Source organism: Xyrauchen texanus, chromosome 14, assembly GCF_025860055.1.
Source record: "Xyrauchen texanus isolate HMW12.3.18 chromosome 14, RBS_HiC_50CHRs, whole genome shotgun sequence".
NCBI classification, from domain to species: Eukaryota; Metazoa; Chordata; class Actinopteri; order Cypriniformes; family Catostomidae; genus Xyrauchen; species Xyrauchen texanus.
The window spans coordinates 19740327-19762508 of record NC_068289.1 but is presented as its reverse complement, the minus strand read 5'-3'; the positions used below and the strand labels follow the sequence as shown (position 1 = coordinate 19762508).

General features: G+C 38.0%; 1 protein-coding gene across 2 annotated transcripts in view; it reads right to left on the bottom strand.

The window, feature by feature from the left end:
• Positions 1-22182, bottom strand: part of atf2 (activating transcription factor 2) — a 41078-nt gene that overhangs the window by 6000 nt on the left and 12896 nt on the right. For both annotated transcript variants that reach the window (XM_052142341.1, XM_052142339.1), the window contains exons 8-11: positions 21047-21133; positions 15995-16162; positions 12928-13125; positions 5532-5637 (exon numbers count right to left, since the gene is read on the bottom strand). In XM_052142341.1, coding sequence (XP_051998301.1) covers positions 5532-5637; positions 12928-13125; positions 15995-16162; positions 21047-21133 — 559 coding nt within the window. The remainder of the gene's footprint in view (positions 1-5531; positions 5638-12927; positions 13126-15994; positions 16163-21046; positions 21134-22182) is intronic.

The window sequence follows — 22182 nt, the reverse complement described above, 5'->3', positions numbered from 1 at the left end:
TTCTTGGAAAGATGTTTTTAAAAAGTTTCGTCCATGGAACATTCCAAAAACACTTTAAACTGCAGTACAGCCCATTGAAGAGAAAGTACTTTAATCCTTCACAGCCTCATTGTCATTCCCATCAAAAAATCAAAGATGGCGCTGCAGCGAATAAGGTATATTGGTGGGTAGGAGACACAATAGTAATATATCTTTTTTTGTGGATTCTTTATACAGAATTTGGCACTGAACCACATTAACTTGTCAAACACTTGCCCTGACAATGTAGCTAAACAATTTAGATGAATCAGTAATTGTTTTGAAAAGTCGATTAATTTACCCTACTGCCCACATATTGTTGCGTCAGGTGAATTGCCTTAATCATTGGGGGCACTTTGGCAAGCAGCAAACAGGGTCAAAGTTGAAATAATCTGAACAAATATGCATCCTTCTCTACTATAAAGCACGCCACAATCAGTATGTCAAATGAGTAGTAATCCTCAGAACTTATAAACAATGGTTAAATTGTACTTATTTAACAAAAGCAGAGAAAATTATTTTCGCATTTACCTTTATATTAGTCACATGGGACAATGCCCATGTTCCCATACGAAGAATGTTGGGGAACGTGTTCAAACTACTCACCTGCATAGCTATAGAACATACGCAGTATCAGATCGTCATGTTACAACACTTAAACTTTGTCCAACACCTGGGTAGCAGCTTGACAGAGTTGGGGAACACTGACCGTGTCATATTCAAGGGCCTTCAGAGAATGTGTGGCTCTTACCCTGCAAACATTTAAACTTTTTTGCGGTGGCTAAATTTATGCTGTGATAGCGTTTAAAGAGTTTCCCAGTCTAATGCTTTGTCTTTTATTAATCCCTGTGCCTGCTTTGTAACCTTTAATTAAAGTTACAATATCATTTTAAACCAACATTATCAGGGTGTATTAGAAGCTGTAGTGTGCTGCCAGACTCTCGCACCCCTCCCTACCATCCCCTTCCATTCCTGCCAACTACTGCAGCGACAGATAATTACTGCACCTGATTTTAATGATACACACACAGGAGAGCGGCAGAGATGCGCGGTCCAAATGCCACCAGCTGTTCTGCAGTTGCATTGAATTAATTGGTTCCTGATGAGGAAGGGAACGAAAAAGCCCTGCTCTCGCTCTGACTTGAACAGAAATGCAGACTACCATGATAATTAATATAGCTAATGAAGCAAGCACTGTTGAAATGGCACTTGGTAATTAATGCATTGGTATTTGATTGTGTGCTGGTTCTGATCCGATGTGTAACATCTGAATTGACTGGGCTCTGATCGGGTGATTTGCTACACGTGTATGCCATGGGGTTGTAAATACCCTCGCCGGATGTGCGCACGTAAGTTTGATCTCGGCATAAATCAGAGCCGGGTTTTCTCTTCTCTCGACTCTGTATTCAGGTGTCTGTAATTACTCCTAATGGTATTAAGCAGGAAAGAGGGTGATATATTATCATACACAGCGTTGCATGCTCCCAAGTCTCTCCACTCACCTCCTTTCGGATCATCTCTGTTGCGAGCAGATGGGGCTTGTGCAATGCCAAACGGAGGCATGGCCCGCCCTCTTTGTAGGGCAGCCTGGGTAATTTTCCCCCACCTGCTACCAGGATAGCGCTGCCCGAGAGATTAAAGCCAGAAACAGAAACATACTTTACACAAGTCCGCAGACGAGAATACTTGACCATCGCATTGGAAGTGCAGTCCTGTTACTTTGCATGCATTAGTGATGCTCTGGCAGTAACAAACCTTATTACTCAAGGGGCGACAGATTTACCTTCAGAAGTCTGTGCCATTAAACTTGCTGTGTTATTAGCCAACTATAAAACACGTCGACTGAAAGACAAGAAACATACTTAACACAAGTATGTGTAGGCTGATTCGTAACTAGGCTGATAAAGTAGCTTGGCCATCACGGCCCGGTTGAACGTTTGTTCTTGCCTTACTGTGAAGGTACCAAACCTCAGTTCTCATTGGGGCAATAGAGTTACCTTCAGAAGTCTGTGCATTAAACTGCATGCATTATTGTTCAGGTACAGTAGCTAGCTTTAAACATGTTGACTGAAAGACAAGAAACATATCTAACACAACTACTTAGGCTGACGTGAGGGCTTGGCCAATGCTGTCCGGTCGAAGGTTTGTTCTTGCACTGTGGTGGTAACAAACCTCAGTACTCAAGGGGGTGATAGAGTTACTTCTAAAAGTCTGTGCCAGTAAACTAGATATGTTATTGTTCAGTTTGCTAACTATAAACATGTCGACTAAGCCCAGAAACATACTTAATTTAAGCCAATGTCAGCACAGGGCCACCGCATTGTGAACGAGCTGTCCTGTTAAACAAATTTAACATTCGTTCTTGTGTTACTGTGGCGGTAACAAACCTGAGTACTCAAGGGGGCGATAGAGTTCTCTTCAGAAGTCTCGCCATTAAACTGGATATGTTACTGGATAGCTATAAACATGTCGACTGTAGGGTAAGAAACACACTTAACATTGCCAACGCGGCATGTTTCGGACAAACATGCTTAACATGCGTTCTTGCCTTACTGTGGCGGTAACAAACCTTAGTACTCAAGGGAGCGAAAGAGTTACATTTAAAAATCTGTGCCATTTAACCGGATGTGTTATTATTCAGGTAGGTTGCTATACATATATTGATTTTACCTTACTTGCTCAGCTACATTCTCTTTAAACTGTTGCTGTGCCATGACAATAGTTGACTCGGAAGTGGACAGTTCACACTAATGTCGACTATAGCACACCCCACAGCAACTTTGAGAATACAATGCATTCTTGCATTGTGAATTCCGTTGTGAATAGTGGTCCAAGACATTTTGGAACACAACAACGCATGAAACAAAGCTGGTAGTTCAGTTAAGAGCGAGTTTTGGTTGACCCTATATTAAAGAGCGAGCAGAATTAAATTACTTCTTTGTTGTGTGTGATTAGAATCATATATTTCTTTTTTGTTATTTTTGATCGACTACTGCCTGTAAAGAACAGAAAGGATATTAAAAGAGACAATATTCAATGACAAATGGATTGTGTGGATTTCGTCTTTACACTGAATAATGGAACCAAACCTTTACTCTCAACATACTGTGAAAGGATCTATGTGTTGAACTTCTTCACCACTATACTAATAAATCACTGGCAAGTGAAATCTGAAACTTTCCCAAATTTTTTTTGCCACATAGCGCAACATTTTTTCGCATATGTAAGTGTGTAGAGGGTTATCACAGAGTAAAAGATTGTTCTTGGGATTTAAGAATCGATACCAAGTTTGTTTTTAAGGAAGATTGTGATGCATCTGAAAATAGATATTTTTGCCCAGTACTATTCGCAACTTTTGGTTGCATGACATAGCATTGCGTGTAGGATCCAGCCAACAGCACAATCTGGACCTGAGGAAACAAGACTGTGGCGTTCAGATGACCGAATGGAAGCACTGACCCATCCACTCAGACTGCACTTCTTCACCATATTAAGACCATTCTCTGACAGGTGATAACCATCTGCTGCGCACCAGCCTGCGATGAATGTGGCACAAACCGGTGTTGTTTACAAATCCTGCAAAGATGGAACACTGCTCTTCTTTGAGTCTCATTTGCACAGTTGACTAATATATGACCCCCTCACGGTCCTCAGTGACACTGGCAGCATAAACAGCATTGAGGAATGGATCATTTCCATACTCTTCTCTTTCTCACAAAGACCAACTAGATGCCAGCAAATGAACCCGCTCCCTGACAACCCAATCTCACCCGGCATCCATCCCACCATAATATGCACGAGACCCGTCAGTCATGCTGCTAAACAATGTGGTCGTATAATGAACTGCATGACTCAGCGCATCTGAGTTGCGAAACTGCACTTCTGTCAGGCTTGTGGCTATAATACACTAATTTTGGAGGCAATCATTGTCAATACAAGTCAACGCTGGGTTACGGAGTGAGCCAAATGCAAACACACACACAGTCTATGTTGTGAAATCAAAGAGTTGAAAGTTATCTGCAAAAAGTGCTTACACACTAGCAGAGCGGCATTGGCAGCCATTAAGTTTTAGTGTCTGCTGAAGCCTGTGGAAGTGCTGCCGGCAGAAGCATATAGACGCAATCACTCCCACAACCGTTTCTCCGGCCCAGTGACAACAGCTAATTGATATGAAGTGGCTACATATGGCAGACGAGCTGCAGATTTCACAAGGTGTCATTAAAGCATAACGGCCAAAGATGTGCTTGAAACAGAAACAGCCCTCGGCTTCTGAATGCCTCTTTATCACTCATCTTAAAGGAGGACAGCGTAACATACAGCAGGGATCATTTTGGTATCTAACATCACTGTTGTGCAAATAAATGAGCCCTTGGTTGTTCTTCGGTAATAATGGGACGAGATGAATCTGTGTTATTTCACACTCAGTGCTGGTTCATATTCCACTCTTCACATTTCATCAAATGTCCCACAGAACACTCATTAGTATCAACACTCATCTGTTATAGTAGGAAAAAGAAATGAGAAAAAAAAAAAAAAAGAAAAGCTTACAACCCATTAAGCAGGCCTGGCAGTCCAGAGAATTTCTCTAATTTTCACAGAAATAGAGACAGTCTGTAAAACAAGATATGAATATGGTCTCGAAATCTGAGTTAAATTTAACGAAATATGAATATAAAGAATTCTGCCTACTGCCACTCTGGACTTGTCAATTAAATCTCAAGGTAAAGATTACTTCATAGACAGCATTAAATGACATCCACAATGCTAACCCATAAATAAATAATATTCACTAGGAAATAATGAAGGGTGAGGTATATAGGTTATGAGTTGTGCTTGCAAAAGCAACTATTACTATTGCTCATATTTAAGTTTTTAGATGCTACAGACACAAATGACACAACAAGCAATTTAAGTGTTTCCAAGCAATCAAACTTAACATTTTCACCTGGCAGATGATAAAAGGGTAAAAAAATAAAATCTGCATTCTTACATTGAAGGAGAAACTTGAGCCATATCTAGGCATTATATGGGTGTAGGGCTGGGTATTGGTACAGATTTCCTGATTCAATTCCGATTCACAAGCTCTCGATTTGATTTTGGTTTGATATTGATATTTTTATGCAACCACCAAACAATCTAGTACCCAGTCACAATCTAAAACATCCCAGCAACTGCATAGCAGCATCCTGACAACCACCCAACATTACCACTAAAAATCGATTTGGTTAGTATTATTTTTTCCCCACCTACAGTATGCGGCCTTTGTAACATCAACATAAAATTTTTGAGAGGTGGAAAATACACTAAGTTTGATCAATTAGAGTGTCCCAATTTTAATTTCATGTTCCCTTTTATAAAATTATTTTTAGGCCTTTCCACATGTGCACCCAAATGTGCATACAATGAGGTCTGATAATAGTATTGAGCGCAACGGTCTGATGTGTTATATTATGTCTGTTGCCGTTTTGGCTGGTAAAATTGAATCTGCTCTGGTCTGATGGTAAAGTACTCACGGTGGTATCCCGATTTCTTCTGCAGCAGCGTTACAGGACAGTCCTTATGAGCCAGTAAAAGCTGTTTCAGTTGGGCAACCTCACTACGCAGAATAGTCACCTCATTCTGCACACAAAGACAAAAGAGAGAAAGAAACGATCATTTTAACTGACAAGATGGCCAGATTAGTGAAACATCAAAAAGATTGTCTACCCTTCTTCATTTGTGCTTTTCTGGGACACAATTATAGCTGCTTAATGACAGAGTCCCAGGAGAGAGAAACAGAGAGAGAGCTCCCCTCCGTCAGCGAAACATTGTCACCCATTCTAGTGAGATTTACTCTTGGCTGCCGTTAGAGCTCCCATGGGGCCATGCTGTTCTGCATGCACTAAAGACAGACTGTTTAACAGTCAAGGTGACTTTATCAGGATTTACAGAGAGCTGAACTGATGCGAGAGAAGGACACGACACTCAGCCGCAGATTTAAACCATTCCTCAGAAACACAGCCCACATTTAATCTAGCAGTCTAAAAGCGTGCCAGTTTATTTAATTCCATCTGTTTTATCTTGGCAGCTTTGGCACGGTGGGCAGCAGAGAAGCAGGTTTCAACACAGCTGCTCCAACACAGCAAGTCTGTGTCGACAAAATATATACTACACTTTGCCATCTTCCATTACAAACACAAAAGTGGCCTTTCTCCCTCTTACTAGGTCTTTTCTGGTTCTCAGTTATTCCACATCACATTAAAATACACTGGGTCCTTCAGATTCAAGTATTCGGTCAGTTAGTATGTGTGTCTGAAACTCAGCTAATCAGTGTTTGGCAGCATTTAGATAAAAGTAGTGATGCTACTAACTTAATTTAATTTATCACTAGTGTGACAGTAGCTATTTTCAAAATAGTGTAGCATTTCTAATAACGAGCAACATTTTCAAGCAAGTAGCACTGTAGTATGACAAAAGGCTAAAATTGTCACAATGGAGCCAAGGGCGTAATCAAACAAACAGTCTTCTAGTGTAGCACTGGGAAAGCTTTTGGACAGTTCATGTAAATGAGCCAGTTAAAACAAACATTTCCCTTATATTTAGAGTTGGGAAAATTAATTTTAGTGATTCAGTCCTTTTGTACGATTCATGTAAATGAACAAGTTCACATAAACGATTCACTGATTCAGCCTTAAAGGGCTTTCTTTTCTGAAGCGAAAAATGTAGAGTATTGCTGCTGTTTATCACTATATATCAATTCAATTATATAAAATAGGGTGTTGTCTCATTTATTAGAGTATAGTAAGTATAAAGTTATGTTTATAGTGTCACCCTATATGGGTAACCCTTATGAAAATTAACCATGGTTTTACTGTAGTAATAGTCACCATGACTATAGTAACCATGGATTTGATACTATTAACCATGGTTTTACTACAAAAATAATGTTGTATCCACATAGCCACCATGGTTATACTGTACTATTTCAGTAACCATGATACAATTTCTGGTTAGATAGTTTTTCTGCAAATACCAAAAACTATGGTCATTATAGTAAAACCATGGTTAATTTTCGTAAACCTTTTAGGTGATATTGTATTAAATAAATGTCATCTTACTGTTATATATCTAAAAATATTTTCTTCTTTAGTAGCTTGTAGTGTAGCTAACTACTTTTTAATTATTTATCCTAGTGTCCAAAAATGTCTCTAAACAAAAAAGCATAATAATTTTACATAAAAACACATCAATGATTACATGTATGCGCTCTCTCCAAAGCATGCAAGCATGAGTAACACAATCTCATTCATTTTCCATTCTGTGTCATTTGAGACATCATTGAATCTGTGTCACATACTTGGCGCCATCTTCTGGTGGCCATATGTAATTAGTAAATGATACTTTCTGCCCATTTTTGACTTCCACATCTGTTTGCAGCGCAGGGCTCCAGACTGCAACCTTTTTTTGAGACTGTGAGAGTATATTTTTCAACTACTCGCACACGTGCGACCTGCAAATTTGACAGCATTTTTTTTTTAATTTCATGTTGAAAAACAAGCAGGGAGTGAGTCTGCAAGAGTTGGGTCCATCAGTGATTAGTCAACTGCGTGGGTAACGTCATCTACACTCACTTTCATGGCGTCACACTCATCGTGCATAAAAGTAAACCATGGTAAAACAAACCATTGACGCATTTTTTCCATCTACGGCTCCTCCTGTACCAGAGCCAGGCCCTTCAGAGCAGCAAATTGTATAAGTCGATGAATAAGAGGAAGAAGAGGCCATTGCGAAAAATGCAAGAACACACTGTTTCCGACAGGAATGGCTGAGGGAGATTACATGACGTAGATTTAGCAAAAACCCCAACACCATGAACTGTATATACTGCACTAGAAGTGGTCCACAACATGCAGAAAACAAAAAGTTTGCCGAGGCAACTGGCACCGCACAGTTTAAACACGACACCTTAATGAAGCACAATAGCAGCTTAAAACATAAAATATGCAGAGACAGATACACAAATGAAATGGCATTGCCATTTCCAGTAGCATTTCAAAGGCAGGAAGCTACCATTCAGTCATCTGATGAGGCTGAAATGGTAGTGAAATTCAATATGGCCTATTTCATAGCTAAGCAGGAACTACCATTCACCAAATTCAAAAGTCTCATTGAATTGTTGAAAAAGAACAGCGTAAAGTTAATCCTACATACAGTAACAATACAGCATGTGCGCAAATCATTGGCGCAATTGCAGATTCACTAAAACAGAAGATCGATGAGAAGATTTTAACTAATGTGAAATAGTATACGCAAGGATCCTGCAACAGGGGAAACCAACGAATATTTAGATTGGCCACATGGAAGTCCAGCATGCACATGCTCAAGGTATGTTAACTACAGTAGCTGATAAACCAAATAATTTGACTCCAGTTTAGTGCTTACTCAGAATAACACTACAGTCACTTATATAAATATATGCCAGAAATTACTACTATAATGAAACTGTGCTGTTTTTTTTTTTTTTTTTTTTGCCTAAAATTAATATATATATAATTTGTAGGTACCACAATGATCGAACTGTTCAGTGTGATGACAGGGGAAAAAAACAGTTCCTGTCTGCTGGTGGTTTTGGTGTACAGTGAATACTGTTCCAGATCAACATTTAACTGTACACAGTTATAGATAAACTGTAATTTGGTCTATGATGCCACCAAAGAGGCCTTTCGCCATCTAAGAGACAGAGACAAGGTGGTTAGAGAAGACAGTTGCCATGCGAGCCGATGGTGCTGCAGTCAATCTTGGGCATAAGGGCGGTGTGATATCCCTCCTCCAAGTTTAAGTGGGAGCTTTTATTGTCCCGTTCCATTGCTTGCCACATAGGCAGGTTATGTGGACAATTAGGCTAAAGTTGGGGGTAGTAAACAATGTATATATTCAAGTTGAATTCATTTTAATTATAAATTAGAGCTGGCAATGCTGTCCGTCTAAAAGAAAATATCCATGGTTGACCAAGTCTACAATCTCCTTAACATGGTATGAAAGAAGTACCACTACAGCAGCAAATCTATGAGAGAGCTCAGAGCCCTGGGAGAGGAGCTGGGTGTGCATGTCAGTGTCCCAGGTTGTGTTAGTGGGAAACGTTGGCTTCCACATGTAACCCGGGCCCTGCAAACATTACTGAGACCTGGAGGAAAGGACCAGAACCTACAGAACCCAGGGAAGTTCACAGCAGTCTACTTCCACATGGAACAATTGACTTAATCATCAAGGAATGCAGATATTGCTGGCAGAGCAAGAAAGGACTGTATTTAATTCTAAAAATCAATTCATATTTTGGATCTATAAACATTACTGATTGTGACAGGGCGGAGTGTCTTTTGGTTTTAGTTCTTTATTAAAAATATTATTTATATTGTCAAGCCGGTTCTCGGGGCCAACCACCTGGAGCGGAAGAACCGCTGCCATGGGCAGGAAGACCTCTTCTGTTCCCAGAGAACGCGACGGGGAGTTCCATCCGCCAGGGGTTGGAGGACTGCCTCCGATCCACCCGGGGAGTTGCGGCTGTCATCCGTTAGAGGGTGGAGGAGTGGCCGGGGACCAAGCTATGGCGTATCGGAGAACCGGAGAGTAAGTTTTTTTTATTTCTCTCTCTGTTCAGCCTTTTCCTTCAAAGGAATTATATCATCTTGCCTCAGGTAAGGCTGAAGTGACAATATATTGTTTAAGCTAAATTAAATCAGAGTACGATTAATTCTAATCTGATTATGTTTAGTTTTTTTCCCCTTAATGTAGAAAATGTTATGGAAAATGTTTTACAGGCTGTCAGTGGGATTGAAAATCTCATTGTGACTGCTGAAGCCATGGCAGTCAGATTTAAGCCAGGTGGTAGGCTAGCAGAGCTACAGGCAGACCTTCGGGTTCAGAAACGAAGGCAGGAGGAGGATGGTGAGACTCCCCCTGAGTCTACAAATATCAGGTAAGCAATTTTATCAATGTTAGCTGTGACAGCAATTTGGCTAGAGAGGAGTATCAGTCCATGAAGATGTTAATCTCCAGAAACTACATGGACAAAACCTATCTGGCCCTATGGGAGATGATGCAAACAAAGTTGTCATTCTGCTCTGATTACAAGGTAAAAGTCCTCATTAACTTTTATTTGTAAATGATGACCTGAAAGCTAAACTAATGTTCTGTTCTTTGTAGAACATCATACATCTTGTGCACATAATGCTGGTCCTTCCAGTCTATGTGAAAGGGGATTTTCAGCACAGAAGAGGATTACATCTGATGTCAGAGGGTGCATGTAGATGCAGTGTCCCACAGGGGGATGTGCTTTAAGGGAGAGTAAGGAGAGGCACTAGTTGTTTACTTATTCTGATGCTGTAATGACAGTAATACCACTGACCACTTACCTCATGTTTACATTTTATGTATTTGTTTTGTTTTTTGCACTGTAATGTAAAAATAATTTGTTTACATTTCTGAATGTGCATTTGTTAACCACCATTCAGTTAAAATGTGACTGTGAACTAAAATAAAACAGCACATTGTAGTTTCTATATTTATTACCAAAGCATTAATCATTAATACAGTTAAAATGGGGAAAATGTGAATAATAGTGTTGCAGGTCGATTTAAGGTGTGTGCCCCAAACTTTTCAACCTGTGCCCTTTAAATTTTCAGTTAGGGACAACAGTGCTCCAAGTAAAAGAAGTTTGTCTGGAGCCCTGCATTGACCTGAGTAATATGATTGGTTTAGCGTTCCATGCCGCTAGACAAAGTACTACATAATTTCCATTATCTGATCCAGGAAAGCTAACGTGTTTTTAGCTAGATAGCACATTATGTACTGTGTGCACATTGTGCCTCGTGTGGATTATCTAATGATGAATGCATTCGATTACGTTATGTGTGGGGTTGTTTAAATGATAATTGCTTCTAAGTAATGGTATGTGATATTTTATGTTCAGTTTTATTTATCTTGTGAAGTTAAGCAAAACATGGCATATATACAACACCTGTTTATTTAGCTATTACTCGCTATATTTTTGTCTATGTGTTAAACAAATTGTATTATAGTCTTTGAGAGCTTTCCAAAAACATATGACACATGGCTATATGATCAGCTTGATTTTTCAGATTACAAAAATATTAGGAAAGCAAAATAATGAATACATTTTAAAAACGGAACACTTCTGATTTGCAAATTTTAAAGCACTTGTACGGTTTTAGTCATAATGATTACATGCATTGTAAAGTACAGCTTCTAAGCTTTAAAATTATGTAGTTATTAATATTTACATTTTTTCTCGGCGGGCCAAAGGGTTAAGTTATGAGTAGCTTGTAGCCACTGGGAACTGGGAAGCCACAGTTTCAAAGTAGATTCCCCAAAATTGCTGCAAATTACTAACTTCATGAAAATTAATCATAAGGCTCGGAGAAAACACTGATAAATACCCTAAATTAAGTTTATATCAAAATCAATACTTCATGCCCAAATTTTTATTTATATAGCAAGAAGCTGTGTAATAAGCAGGATAATGTATAGTTGGTCATTATTGCAAAATAAACCCTGATAGCATGATCAGGACCCCAACTGACTGTACATTTTTCCTTACATAAAATTGTTGACATTAAATGAACATTTATTTCACACAAATATTTACTCAAAGGCAGGTATCTTTTAATTGGGCTGGGTGATTTATCATTTTCATTAGCTCAGACATCTTGTAGACAAAGAAAGGGAAACCATGTTCACATTAAAGAGCTACTTTGTAGGTGGAAAATAATTGTTACAAGGTATTCCTCCAACAATTTACTATGTATATATCATGATTCAAGTTAGAAACAGAAGTCGATAAAGTCAAGATTTAACCAAGATTTCTGACCAGTGAATTTCCTATCTTGAATTTAGGAACCCATTGCTCCACATTTGGTCCTCCCACCCTGCCTTTCAACAACAAAAAAAGACCAAATGGCATGAATAAAATCTGATGAATCTCAATTTTACCATATCCAGTTTTCAGAGAGATGGCAGAGCAGGCCTGTTCAGATCATTAAAGTGTTTAATGTTATCACAGATTGGCTGCATCCATAAAGACAGCACAGGGGGATGTTTGGCTCGAGTGTTTCCGTGTGCTGGTCGGCAAACCCTGACACCTCGTTAAAAAGCCAGTTAAGGATGATGTTAACATAACTGAGCATCATTAGAGCTCTAAGGTCTGATCAGCTGGGCCAACGGGGCAGAGAGGAACAATTACATGAGCGCATCAGCGCTGATAAATGCACTCGTATTAAATACCTTCTCTCCGATGAAACATACAGCCATGCTAGATTTAAGAGTCTCAAACATTCTGTTATTCACCCAACAGACTTCTACAGTGCTCCATCTGTTTTATGTTAGTTTATTCATTGATATACCCCACAAATTAATCTACCTTCCCCCACCCCTTCGCTAAACCATTGCGCTTTGTTTAAATGGACAAATAAAAAAGACAGCGTGCAAATAAACAGTGGCACATCTCATTAAATTGTCTGGAACGTGCCGGCACCGAGCCGCACTCTCAGTTATCAGCAGAGACAACGGTTACGTGAACTGTTTCGAACTTGTCAGTGGCAGATCCTAATTGCCTGCTAAAAAACGGGGGTTGAGAAAGAGACGGCTTTCCCTGAGAGAGTTCCAGGGCAGCTCGCAAACACTCCGACAGAAGAGACGACACGCTTGTGTGCCGATGACATCTGGAAGAAATGTCTTTATTGACAGGGCCATATCAATGCAGGAGACTTGAACAATCACGCCGTGGCTGTCATTTAAACACACTTCTTCATTTTTATTAATGACTTCATCACTATCTTTGTCTTGCTCAAAAAACACTCATGTTGAATACACTCAAACCTGCCCATGTAGGTAACTCTGTCAGTGTGTGTGTACCTGTAGCTGTCCGTTCATGGTGCTCAAGTCTTCAGCTTTTTTCTCCAGACCTTGCACCCAGACTTTCCTCTTTTGCCTGCAGCGGGATGCAGCAGCTCTGTTTCTTTCCAGAAACTTTCGTCTTTTCTCATCTGGGTCGTCGCTAGTCATTCTCCGCCGCCGCCCACCTGTGCTGGTCGTGTGCTGGACTGGAGACACCTAGATAGGTCAACAAAAATACACAAAAATAGACACATTAGAAGAAAAAACACCCTAATCCAAATACGTTTAAAAGATCATTTTTTTTTTATCAAAGATAAAATATGAAAAACATAGTATGAGAAACATGAATGATTACAACTTCTTAGTTACAAATACTACTTTCTTTAATAGTATTTTCTTTCGGGCATCCATCATTTAGGTCCACCTGCCAATGGCTGCTGAATTGACTAAATTTGTAGGTCATAAAACATTTATTTCTGCCAATGAAACTATATTGCTTCTAGTGTTGACCGAATTTAACTGTCGGCCGATATTATCCTTTCACAGATATATATGCCGTATATGCTTTCCGATATGCGCAGATATGAAAACTTTTTTTTAAGAACATATAATGCAGAAAACAATGGTTTATAATTGGTGTCATAATGTTGTTTGTCCAGAAGAGCATGCTCCGACTCCATTGTTTACACTGACGGTGGTTCTGCAGACAGTGTGGAGTTAAGCAGTGCAGAGTTAAGCGGTGTCTTCATGGTAAGTAGTTAACTTGTTTGTGAAATACATACTGGAAAGATATTAAACAATGACCCCATCATTTTCCCTTTTCAATATAACTAATATAACATTAACCCTGTCTCTGACAACCATGTTACTCACGTTTATAATATCTGTTTAAGTTAGCCAGCTATAGTTTGTCAGTGCAGTCAGTAATATAGCAGATTGAAAGGGAAGCATTAGAGCATCTTATTGCAGCTCAACAGGCAGCAGTGCGGTGGTGGATTGTGTCTGTTGAGTGTTAATTTCACGCTATGTTGTTACCTAGTTGCTGAGATGCAATGCTGGAAAGTAAATAAAGTCCATCTTTTACTCTCCGTGACAATGAGCTAATAGCTAACTAGCTAACCAACAAGCTACTTTCATAGATTGTTTGCTGATTGGAATGTGTAAACATGTATTCACCAAACTGTTTTGATCAAGATTCCCCCTTCGACCGAACAATTCCAGTCGATGCATTTACAAAATGTAATATTTAAAAGTCTGGTTTCCACCTTTGAAATTTTCCACTGAACTTGTATAGCAGAATACGGTACAACACCGCAGCTGCCATTTATCTCGACTCGGCAGGTGTAAATGCTTCTTGTTTTTCAACCTGCTCCTAATTGATTGGCAGTATTTTAATGGTCAGCATTTGACTGATACAAACAGTACTGATGTTTATTTAGCTATTAATTGTATTTTTATTTGTTCTTTATTTTCTCAGTGTTTATTTCTAGAATTGGTTGACAATGTATGATAATAATGTCAAATACACTGAACAGTATGTGGCATAATGTTGATTACCAGAAAAATTATTTTGACTCGTACAGGACACGTGATGCAAAATTCATCATCACCAGTGTACAAGCACTGAATGCGTGCAGCCCGATTTTTCTGCACAAATTAGTGTGTCTGACTCCACAAGGTGGCAACACTTACATTTTGAGCCGTTGCTAACACAAAGAAGCACTATAAGAGGTCAGCATTTGACTGATACTATACAGTACTGATGTTTATTTAGCTATTAATTGTATTTTTATGTATTCTTTATTTTCTCAGTGTTTATTTCTAGAATTGGTTGACAATGTATGATAATAATGTCAAATATTATTTGATGAAAATATTTGTTTAAGAAAGTAGCATTCTGAGTACCTTTGCATAGGTGCAAAATCGGTGAACAATCCACATAGAAAAGGCGTGTTTTAATTTCAGCTAAAAAATTAACTATATTGATCAGCATATCGGTAATTAGTACATTTTTCCCCTTAAAAATTGGCATCGCCTCAAAAATCCCATATCGGTCGGGCTATAATTGCTATTAATTCATTCTATAATTTTTTTTTTTTTATTTAATACAATTTAATTGATTTATTTTACATCCATTTGACAAAGGGACACATTTAGCCATTTTTCCTGTTAGTCGGTTTGGGACAAAAAACAAATTGGCCCATTGTAATTTTGTTTCCCATATTTTTGTTTTGGTGTCTTAACGAAAATAATGTGTTGCCCCATGGAGTTCTGCACTTACGACAATTAAAGAAATATCCAGGGTTCAATACAAGTTAAGCTCAATTGACAGTATTTGTGGCATAATGTTGATTACCAGAAAAAATATTTTGAAAATTATCAAAATAATTTTAGTTTTATAGAATCATTGATTAAATGCGTTATGTCCTTTACCAGATTTAAAGGGTTAATCAGTGTTATGTTGCCATGACAACAAAGCGATACATTTTTGGATATAACATTACATAGATAAGGTTAGTAAGCAATTTCATCACATTAAAATCATGTTAACACATATAATGTTTACTTCTTCTGGCTACAGTATACTTTTGAAATTGTGTATTTTAGTGTTTATGGACACTGCTGTTAAAAAAAAAAAACAAAAAACAAGGCACACGTTGAAATTATTATTTGTTGTAAACAATATTATGCCACTGATGCTGTCGATTGAAATTAATTTGTATTGAACCCCAAACATTCATTAAAGTAAAAAAAAAAAAACTTTGGGCTCCTAGCTAAACTTCAAATGGTAAACCTGTTTGAAGATGTGCAACACTTACTGATCTTTTATTTAGTGCACAGCCAGTCTGTATCGCTTTGATTTGAATTGGCTGATGTCACTTATAACAGTAGGATCAGGCTATCACATTGAATAATAAAGTAAATGTCCAACTGTTCATTAGCAAATTGTCCAGTAAATCCAGAGCCAAATTTGACTTGCATTTGGTGGTATACAAGTGTTCATTTGGGCCCAGTTTTCATTATTTGCCAGACAGTTAATGCTTGGCACTGTTTAACAATCATCCCCAAAGGAGACAGTACATACAGGAGTTTCTGTAGTGGATGTAGCTGGTTGCTGTAGTGATTTTGGGCATGGCTTCTCATTTGGAGGTTGGGCTGGGGGCGGGGTCTGGCCAGCAGCGCTGCTCTGGAAGTCACCTGCATTGCCGTTGGTTACCTGAGGGAGCTGTTGACTGAGGGCCGCCTTGAGATTCTACAGAGGAATAAAATTCAGAGGCCAAATATCAACACTTTTGACATTTTTGAAAGAAAAATCTAACAGACACTATGATTATTTTAGTTATTGAGCACTAGTCCCATGTACCAGTCTGGTCTCCACTAGAATAGTACCACTAGTCTCACACTATTCATGAACGGCCCATGGGCATAACTGAGGCTATTGCACACAAAAATGGCAAGAGGCGGCTGAAATACATTCCATTTTGATTGGCTGGTTTCCAGGGGTCAGGGTTAACAGGTTTTTATCTGTCTGCCAGAAATACGATCTTGTATAAAAAGTACTAGGTGGTTACTTCCAAGGAAGTCTCTAGACTTGCCAAAGTTTCTTAAGTTCAAGGCATCGAATCTTCAAAATATACTGAAGACAAAATATACTGAAGTTTGCTCAAGACTTTGTTCACAGGTTTGTATTCAATTTCAGACTTACCCACCCCTACATGTCTCTTAAAACAAAAAAACTGTGGTTTGTATGCCAGTCTGACATTTTCGTTCTAAGAGGGCAGTTCTTGAGCAGAAATAAGCTTCAACATTGAAAAGTCTGCTTGCGCGAGACTACATGAGCACAGCGTTTCTAAATTAAATCTCAGCCTTTTCATTTTTGTATACTTCTAGAATAACTGCACTGAAATGAGAAAAAAACAGTTCACGATCGCTCTCTCTCTCTCAGGGATCAGGAGGCTAAACTACATTAGAGAAAGGCGAGAACTAAAGATTAGAATAATTAACTTCCGCAGAAAACCAGAGGCAAGGATTAAAACAACATATTCATCACAGCTTTAAACAGATGCTTCCCTCAGAGCTCTTGCACAGGAGTAAGAGCTGTCGTAGCTAATTTCCTATTCCCTGGAGATGCCTGTGATTTTCTCTTGTCAGAGAAATCTGCCTTTCCCTAGCGTACTCAGGCATGTGCAGCACAGAGACCTCAGCGCTAAGAACTGTTCTCTTCACTTTAAGCAACCCCCAATAATGACAACTCTTGGGCAGGTCTTTATAGCTAAAGATTATATCTTAAAATTTGGCAGTCTTTTTTTACTTGATTTGATCTACATCTATGTATTTGCTCTGAAATGGCTTAAAAGTGTGATCAGAGGAACAAACATTTCAAACATTGTTTAATGCAAAAAGATACATTTTTATTTATAAAGACTACAAAAAATAACCATGGTTTTTAGGGGTGTAAATATTTGCACTGACAGCGATTTGATATTCATTACCTAACGATTACAATGCATCATAAAATCAACATGATTCCATTCAATCCGATATAATTATTTTAGAACGATTCATATTTATTTTCAGAAATATGCAGAAAAAATTACTTTCTTAATTTAGACAGCACAGACATGCACCAGACTTGAGCACTAGACTCACAGATGCATTTAGAACCAAGGAAGTTTGACTGTATGTGTGGCTGCATATATAAACAGAACAATAATCCTAATGTAACTGCATAATCGATCTGATATGAATAAAGGATTTCAATGCAACAATGACAATGCAAACACACAGAAAAACAGATGGTATCTAAACTGTGGAATAAGCATTATAGATTTCCATATTACGTAACATAAACATTTACTGAACCGATTATTACAAAAGAAATAAGTTATGTGCAGACAGATAAGTAGTGTCATAGAATTAAATCTAATTCTACTTTTAGTAATGTATAAAGGCGGCTCTACACGGTATGTTCTACCTGCAAGTTCCCTATTCATTTTTAATTGGAGAGGCGGCATAATGGAGGTGGCTCCGCCTGTCAAGCACATTCACGAGAATGTTTCATTTTTTTACGGCTGTCACATTTCACTGACTAATCAAAGGTCAAACTTTAATCATCAGGCATTTAACTTTTAACTGATTAAGTCCCTTCAGAACAGTCTGAAAATGCTTCCTATTCCCTATATAAAGCACATTTATTGAGGTTGTGTTCTATTAGTGGTTAAACTATTTATAGAGAAATAACGCATTTTATGGAGATATAAGGCAATACAAACACAATATATCATAATTGGAGATGGCAACGCCATCCATCCATCCATTTGCCTGCTTATCCTATGTACTGTAGGGTTAGTTTGTGGCAATAACCATGGTTTTAAAACCATAGCACATACAAACATATCATAAATTAACCATGGTTTACTATAGTAAAGCTAACCATGTTTTTTTTTTTTGGCAGAATGATTATGATTTTTATTACCATAGTTTTGGTCTCCCTGTACATTTATAAGGTGTTTACCATAAATATCATGGTAAAATATGGTTATTGTAGTACAAACATTGTACATTTTTAAGTTGAAGTTTTACTACAAATACCATAGCTGAACTATAGTAACAGTTGTAATACCATGACAAAATGAACTTTGTTAACTGGTAAAACCATGGTTATTTTCATATAGGATGGATAAATGTATTGCGAGGGACCCCCCAAAAAAAAACATTTACGAGGGAACGCAAAACTTATTGCGAGGAAATGTAAACTATTGCGAAGGAATGCAAAACTATTTCAGAAAATAAATTCACTTCCTGTCCTCAAAGGTGCTCTCTACAATACAATACTGCAATTCTTTAAATAGGCATGTAAAATGTGAACATTGTTGAGTGATGAGGCAAACTAACAGCAAATTCAATCAGCATAAAACTAGGGATTTGTGGAATTGAATTGAATTTGAAGAAATCAAAAATGCAAAAATGAACTATCAGCATTGTAATTGGGATTAAATCAGATATACATTTAAAATATTTCTGTCTTTTGCATTCACAATATTGGTTAATTTTATATTACCAGCAAGAAAATATTGAATATATTGTAGATATTCACCCATATATTTATAAATATATACATATACATACACACACATACATACACACACCAAGGAATGACAGTCTTCAGAGGCCCAGATGCAGAAAAACTATATATCTTCATAGATCATTTTTCCCATTTTACTCTGAAAGGTTTTGGAGAAAACCATGATGTGGCCAGAAAGCAGTCAACCACACGAGTTAACAAACGCACCCACAGCAGGTGAGGTGTGTAACCATGGCCACACGGATGGAGAACACATTAATTTTCATGGAGAAACATGAAAAGAACATTATTTTAACAGCTATCCTCGCCAGACCAATCTATCTAGCAAATTAGTTTATAGAGCAATACCCTTCCTGAACTCCACGTTTCATGCCTAGAAAGAAATTATTCACGTGGAACAAGACATACAGGGGCCGAGAGAAAGACAGAGGCAATATGTGAACGATGTGTGCGGGGCTAGTCAGATTCATATTTCATATCTGCCATCGGAGCCCATCAGAGCAGTAGCCCTCCATCTCCAGGGTTTTACTCAACCATCTGCTCCTTTATTACTTATCTTTATTTTTCAACTAATTAACAGCATAATCTCCTAAATTCAGCAAGTTAATTATCATTATTGTGGTCTTTGCAGCATCATCAGTCCTTGTAAAGTGCCGTGTGTGGCTGGGGAACAAGCAAAGAGAAAAAAGGAGAGATGGTGGGTGTGTTTGGTTGACGAGGGCTCATTAGACGTTTTCTGATGAGTTGAGGATTTGTCCATGTTTTTGTAGATGGAGGTTATAAGGAGGGTGCATATGTTCTATGGTTATGAAATATGGGAGTTGTGTATGACTGTGTGAACAAGTTTTATGTGTGTATGTTCATTTGCTGTGTGTGTGTGTGCGCGCGGTGTGCATGTTTGGCCATGGGGTAGGTGTATGTCTCGTTTTGTTTAAATATAATGTTTGGTGTGATTACAAAGTCATTACTGTACTCTAATTAAATTTTAGTACAAAAAGAAGAGTAATTTTAAATTCCTTTAATCAGATTACTGTTACAGACTATCAATTAAGTTAATTACAGCATAATACAGTGGTCCCATAGAGTCTAGACAATCTATGGGCGGTTTCTTAACACGCTAGTTGACATTTTGCTCTGTTCAACGATAGAACCACAGTGGTTATCTCTGTAAATAAAAGAATCTCTGCACAAACATACACAACAGCACTTCCATGATAAAATGGAGAAAATGTACAAAACAAGCCCAGATGGGACTTGTGATAGAAATCAAGTATTTTTCACGCTATACGTGCATTTTTAATTACCACAGAAGCACGGCACGTCTTAACTATCAATAAAATGCAGAATGAGAATTTTTTTTGATTGCAAGTGCTCTCCATGTGGAGTTCAAAGAGCCACTGGCATTGATGCCCTGATGCGAATAATGAATGCAGCTTCACGATTGCAGATAGCCACCGTCTACCGGCAGATTGTGGGGGAAGAGAGTTTAAAAGATTTAATGTCCATTGCAATGAAAATACAATGTGGAGACTTGTTCGTTCAATAATCAAACTCCCACTTAGACTTTCGCTGCAGAACTAAAGATATAATTTTTTTATAGCTCGTTTAGATTTCATACAATAACTCTGGTGATAGGGTTGAATGACTGAACTTGATGAATTCAACACATTTTGTGAAAAATTTTAGAACATGTAATGAACATTAAATATATATGCAAGCATGGTCTAACATGAATTTATAAGTTCATGCCAACGACCTGTCTAACTCCTACCTGACGTTATACTAATTAAACAACCCCTGGTGGTCTGGTTGTTTAAAAAGAGCACAGGCATAAACAGACACACACGCATAAGCTCCATACTGTTGCCCTCTAGTGATCCTAAACATGAACTACAGTTTGCAGGTTTGCAAAGCTCAGTGTTGTGCCAATGTTGTGGACTATACATCCTTCAGTCCCTCTGGGCCAAAGGAAAATCTGCTTACACTGAAACACACTTGCTAATAAGGCACATGTGGATGGCTCCATATGCAAATGAGAGAGGAGGAAATTACCATCTTAGCTTCTGATTGGACAGGCTGAGGAGAGGAGGGGCCAGGGATCCCAGGGACACTAGGCACTACGGTGAACGGTCTGACCAGCTGAAACACAACACACACACACACACACACACACACACACACACACACACACACACACACACACACACACACGTAAAGATAATGTGGGTGATCGGTCTCTAGGAAAGAAAAACAACAAAAAAAGAAGAAACACAACAAGAGACCCTAAATCAACCTCATCATCACACTCATACACTGGAAGAATGCAGCATTCAAAATCAGCGTTCAAATCTCTGGTTGGGTGAGGATTTACAAAAATACCTCAATAAAGTACTGTGGCAGTACCATGGTATAGTGATGGTATCAGATGGCAATACCAGGGTACCTTGAAATATACCACATTCATGTCAGTGCTATTATCATTAACAAAAACCAAAGCAAAAACTTTTTTGTTAACTGAAGTAAACATAAAAATTAAACTAAAATACATTTACAAGACACTAAATCTACCTAAAATAAAATAAAATTACTTCAAAGTAATTTTTTTGATACACAGTACATTTTAAAATGTGTATCAACCAAGTGAAGTCCACTTAACATAAATTTTTACTAAATGGTGATGACGCTAGATGTCACTGAGAAAAGTACCTGCATTAAACATATTTGATATCATCATCATAATTAATTTATCAGATAAAAATGATATCGGTTAACACATTAACAGGCAGCCCTAAAATATTTCAACAAAAACTAAAAAAATATTTTTAAAAAAATTATGAAAATGAAACCACATTGAGAGAACAATTAAAAAAATAAAATAGAGATAAAAAGTAAAAATGCATGGTGGCTTGTTTAATCTTTCATGATATTGACATGGTACTCTGAGTACTTCAAAGAATACAATGGCATTACTATGGTTTGGAACAGTATTTCTCTATCTATTTCTGGAGGACCACTAGCAAGAGGTTCACTGCACCATACTCACTGAGCATTTAAATGACAAAATTCACTCATTTGGAATACCCTACAACATCATCTAACAGACAAAGCTTCAGTATTATTGAATATAGGTTTCAAATAAGTTGACATACTGGTAATATTCTCATTATAAAATGGAATATAAATTACTT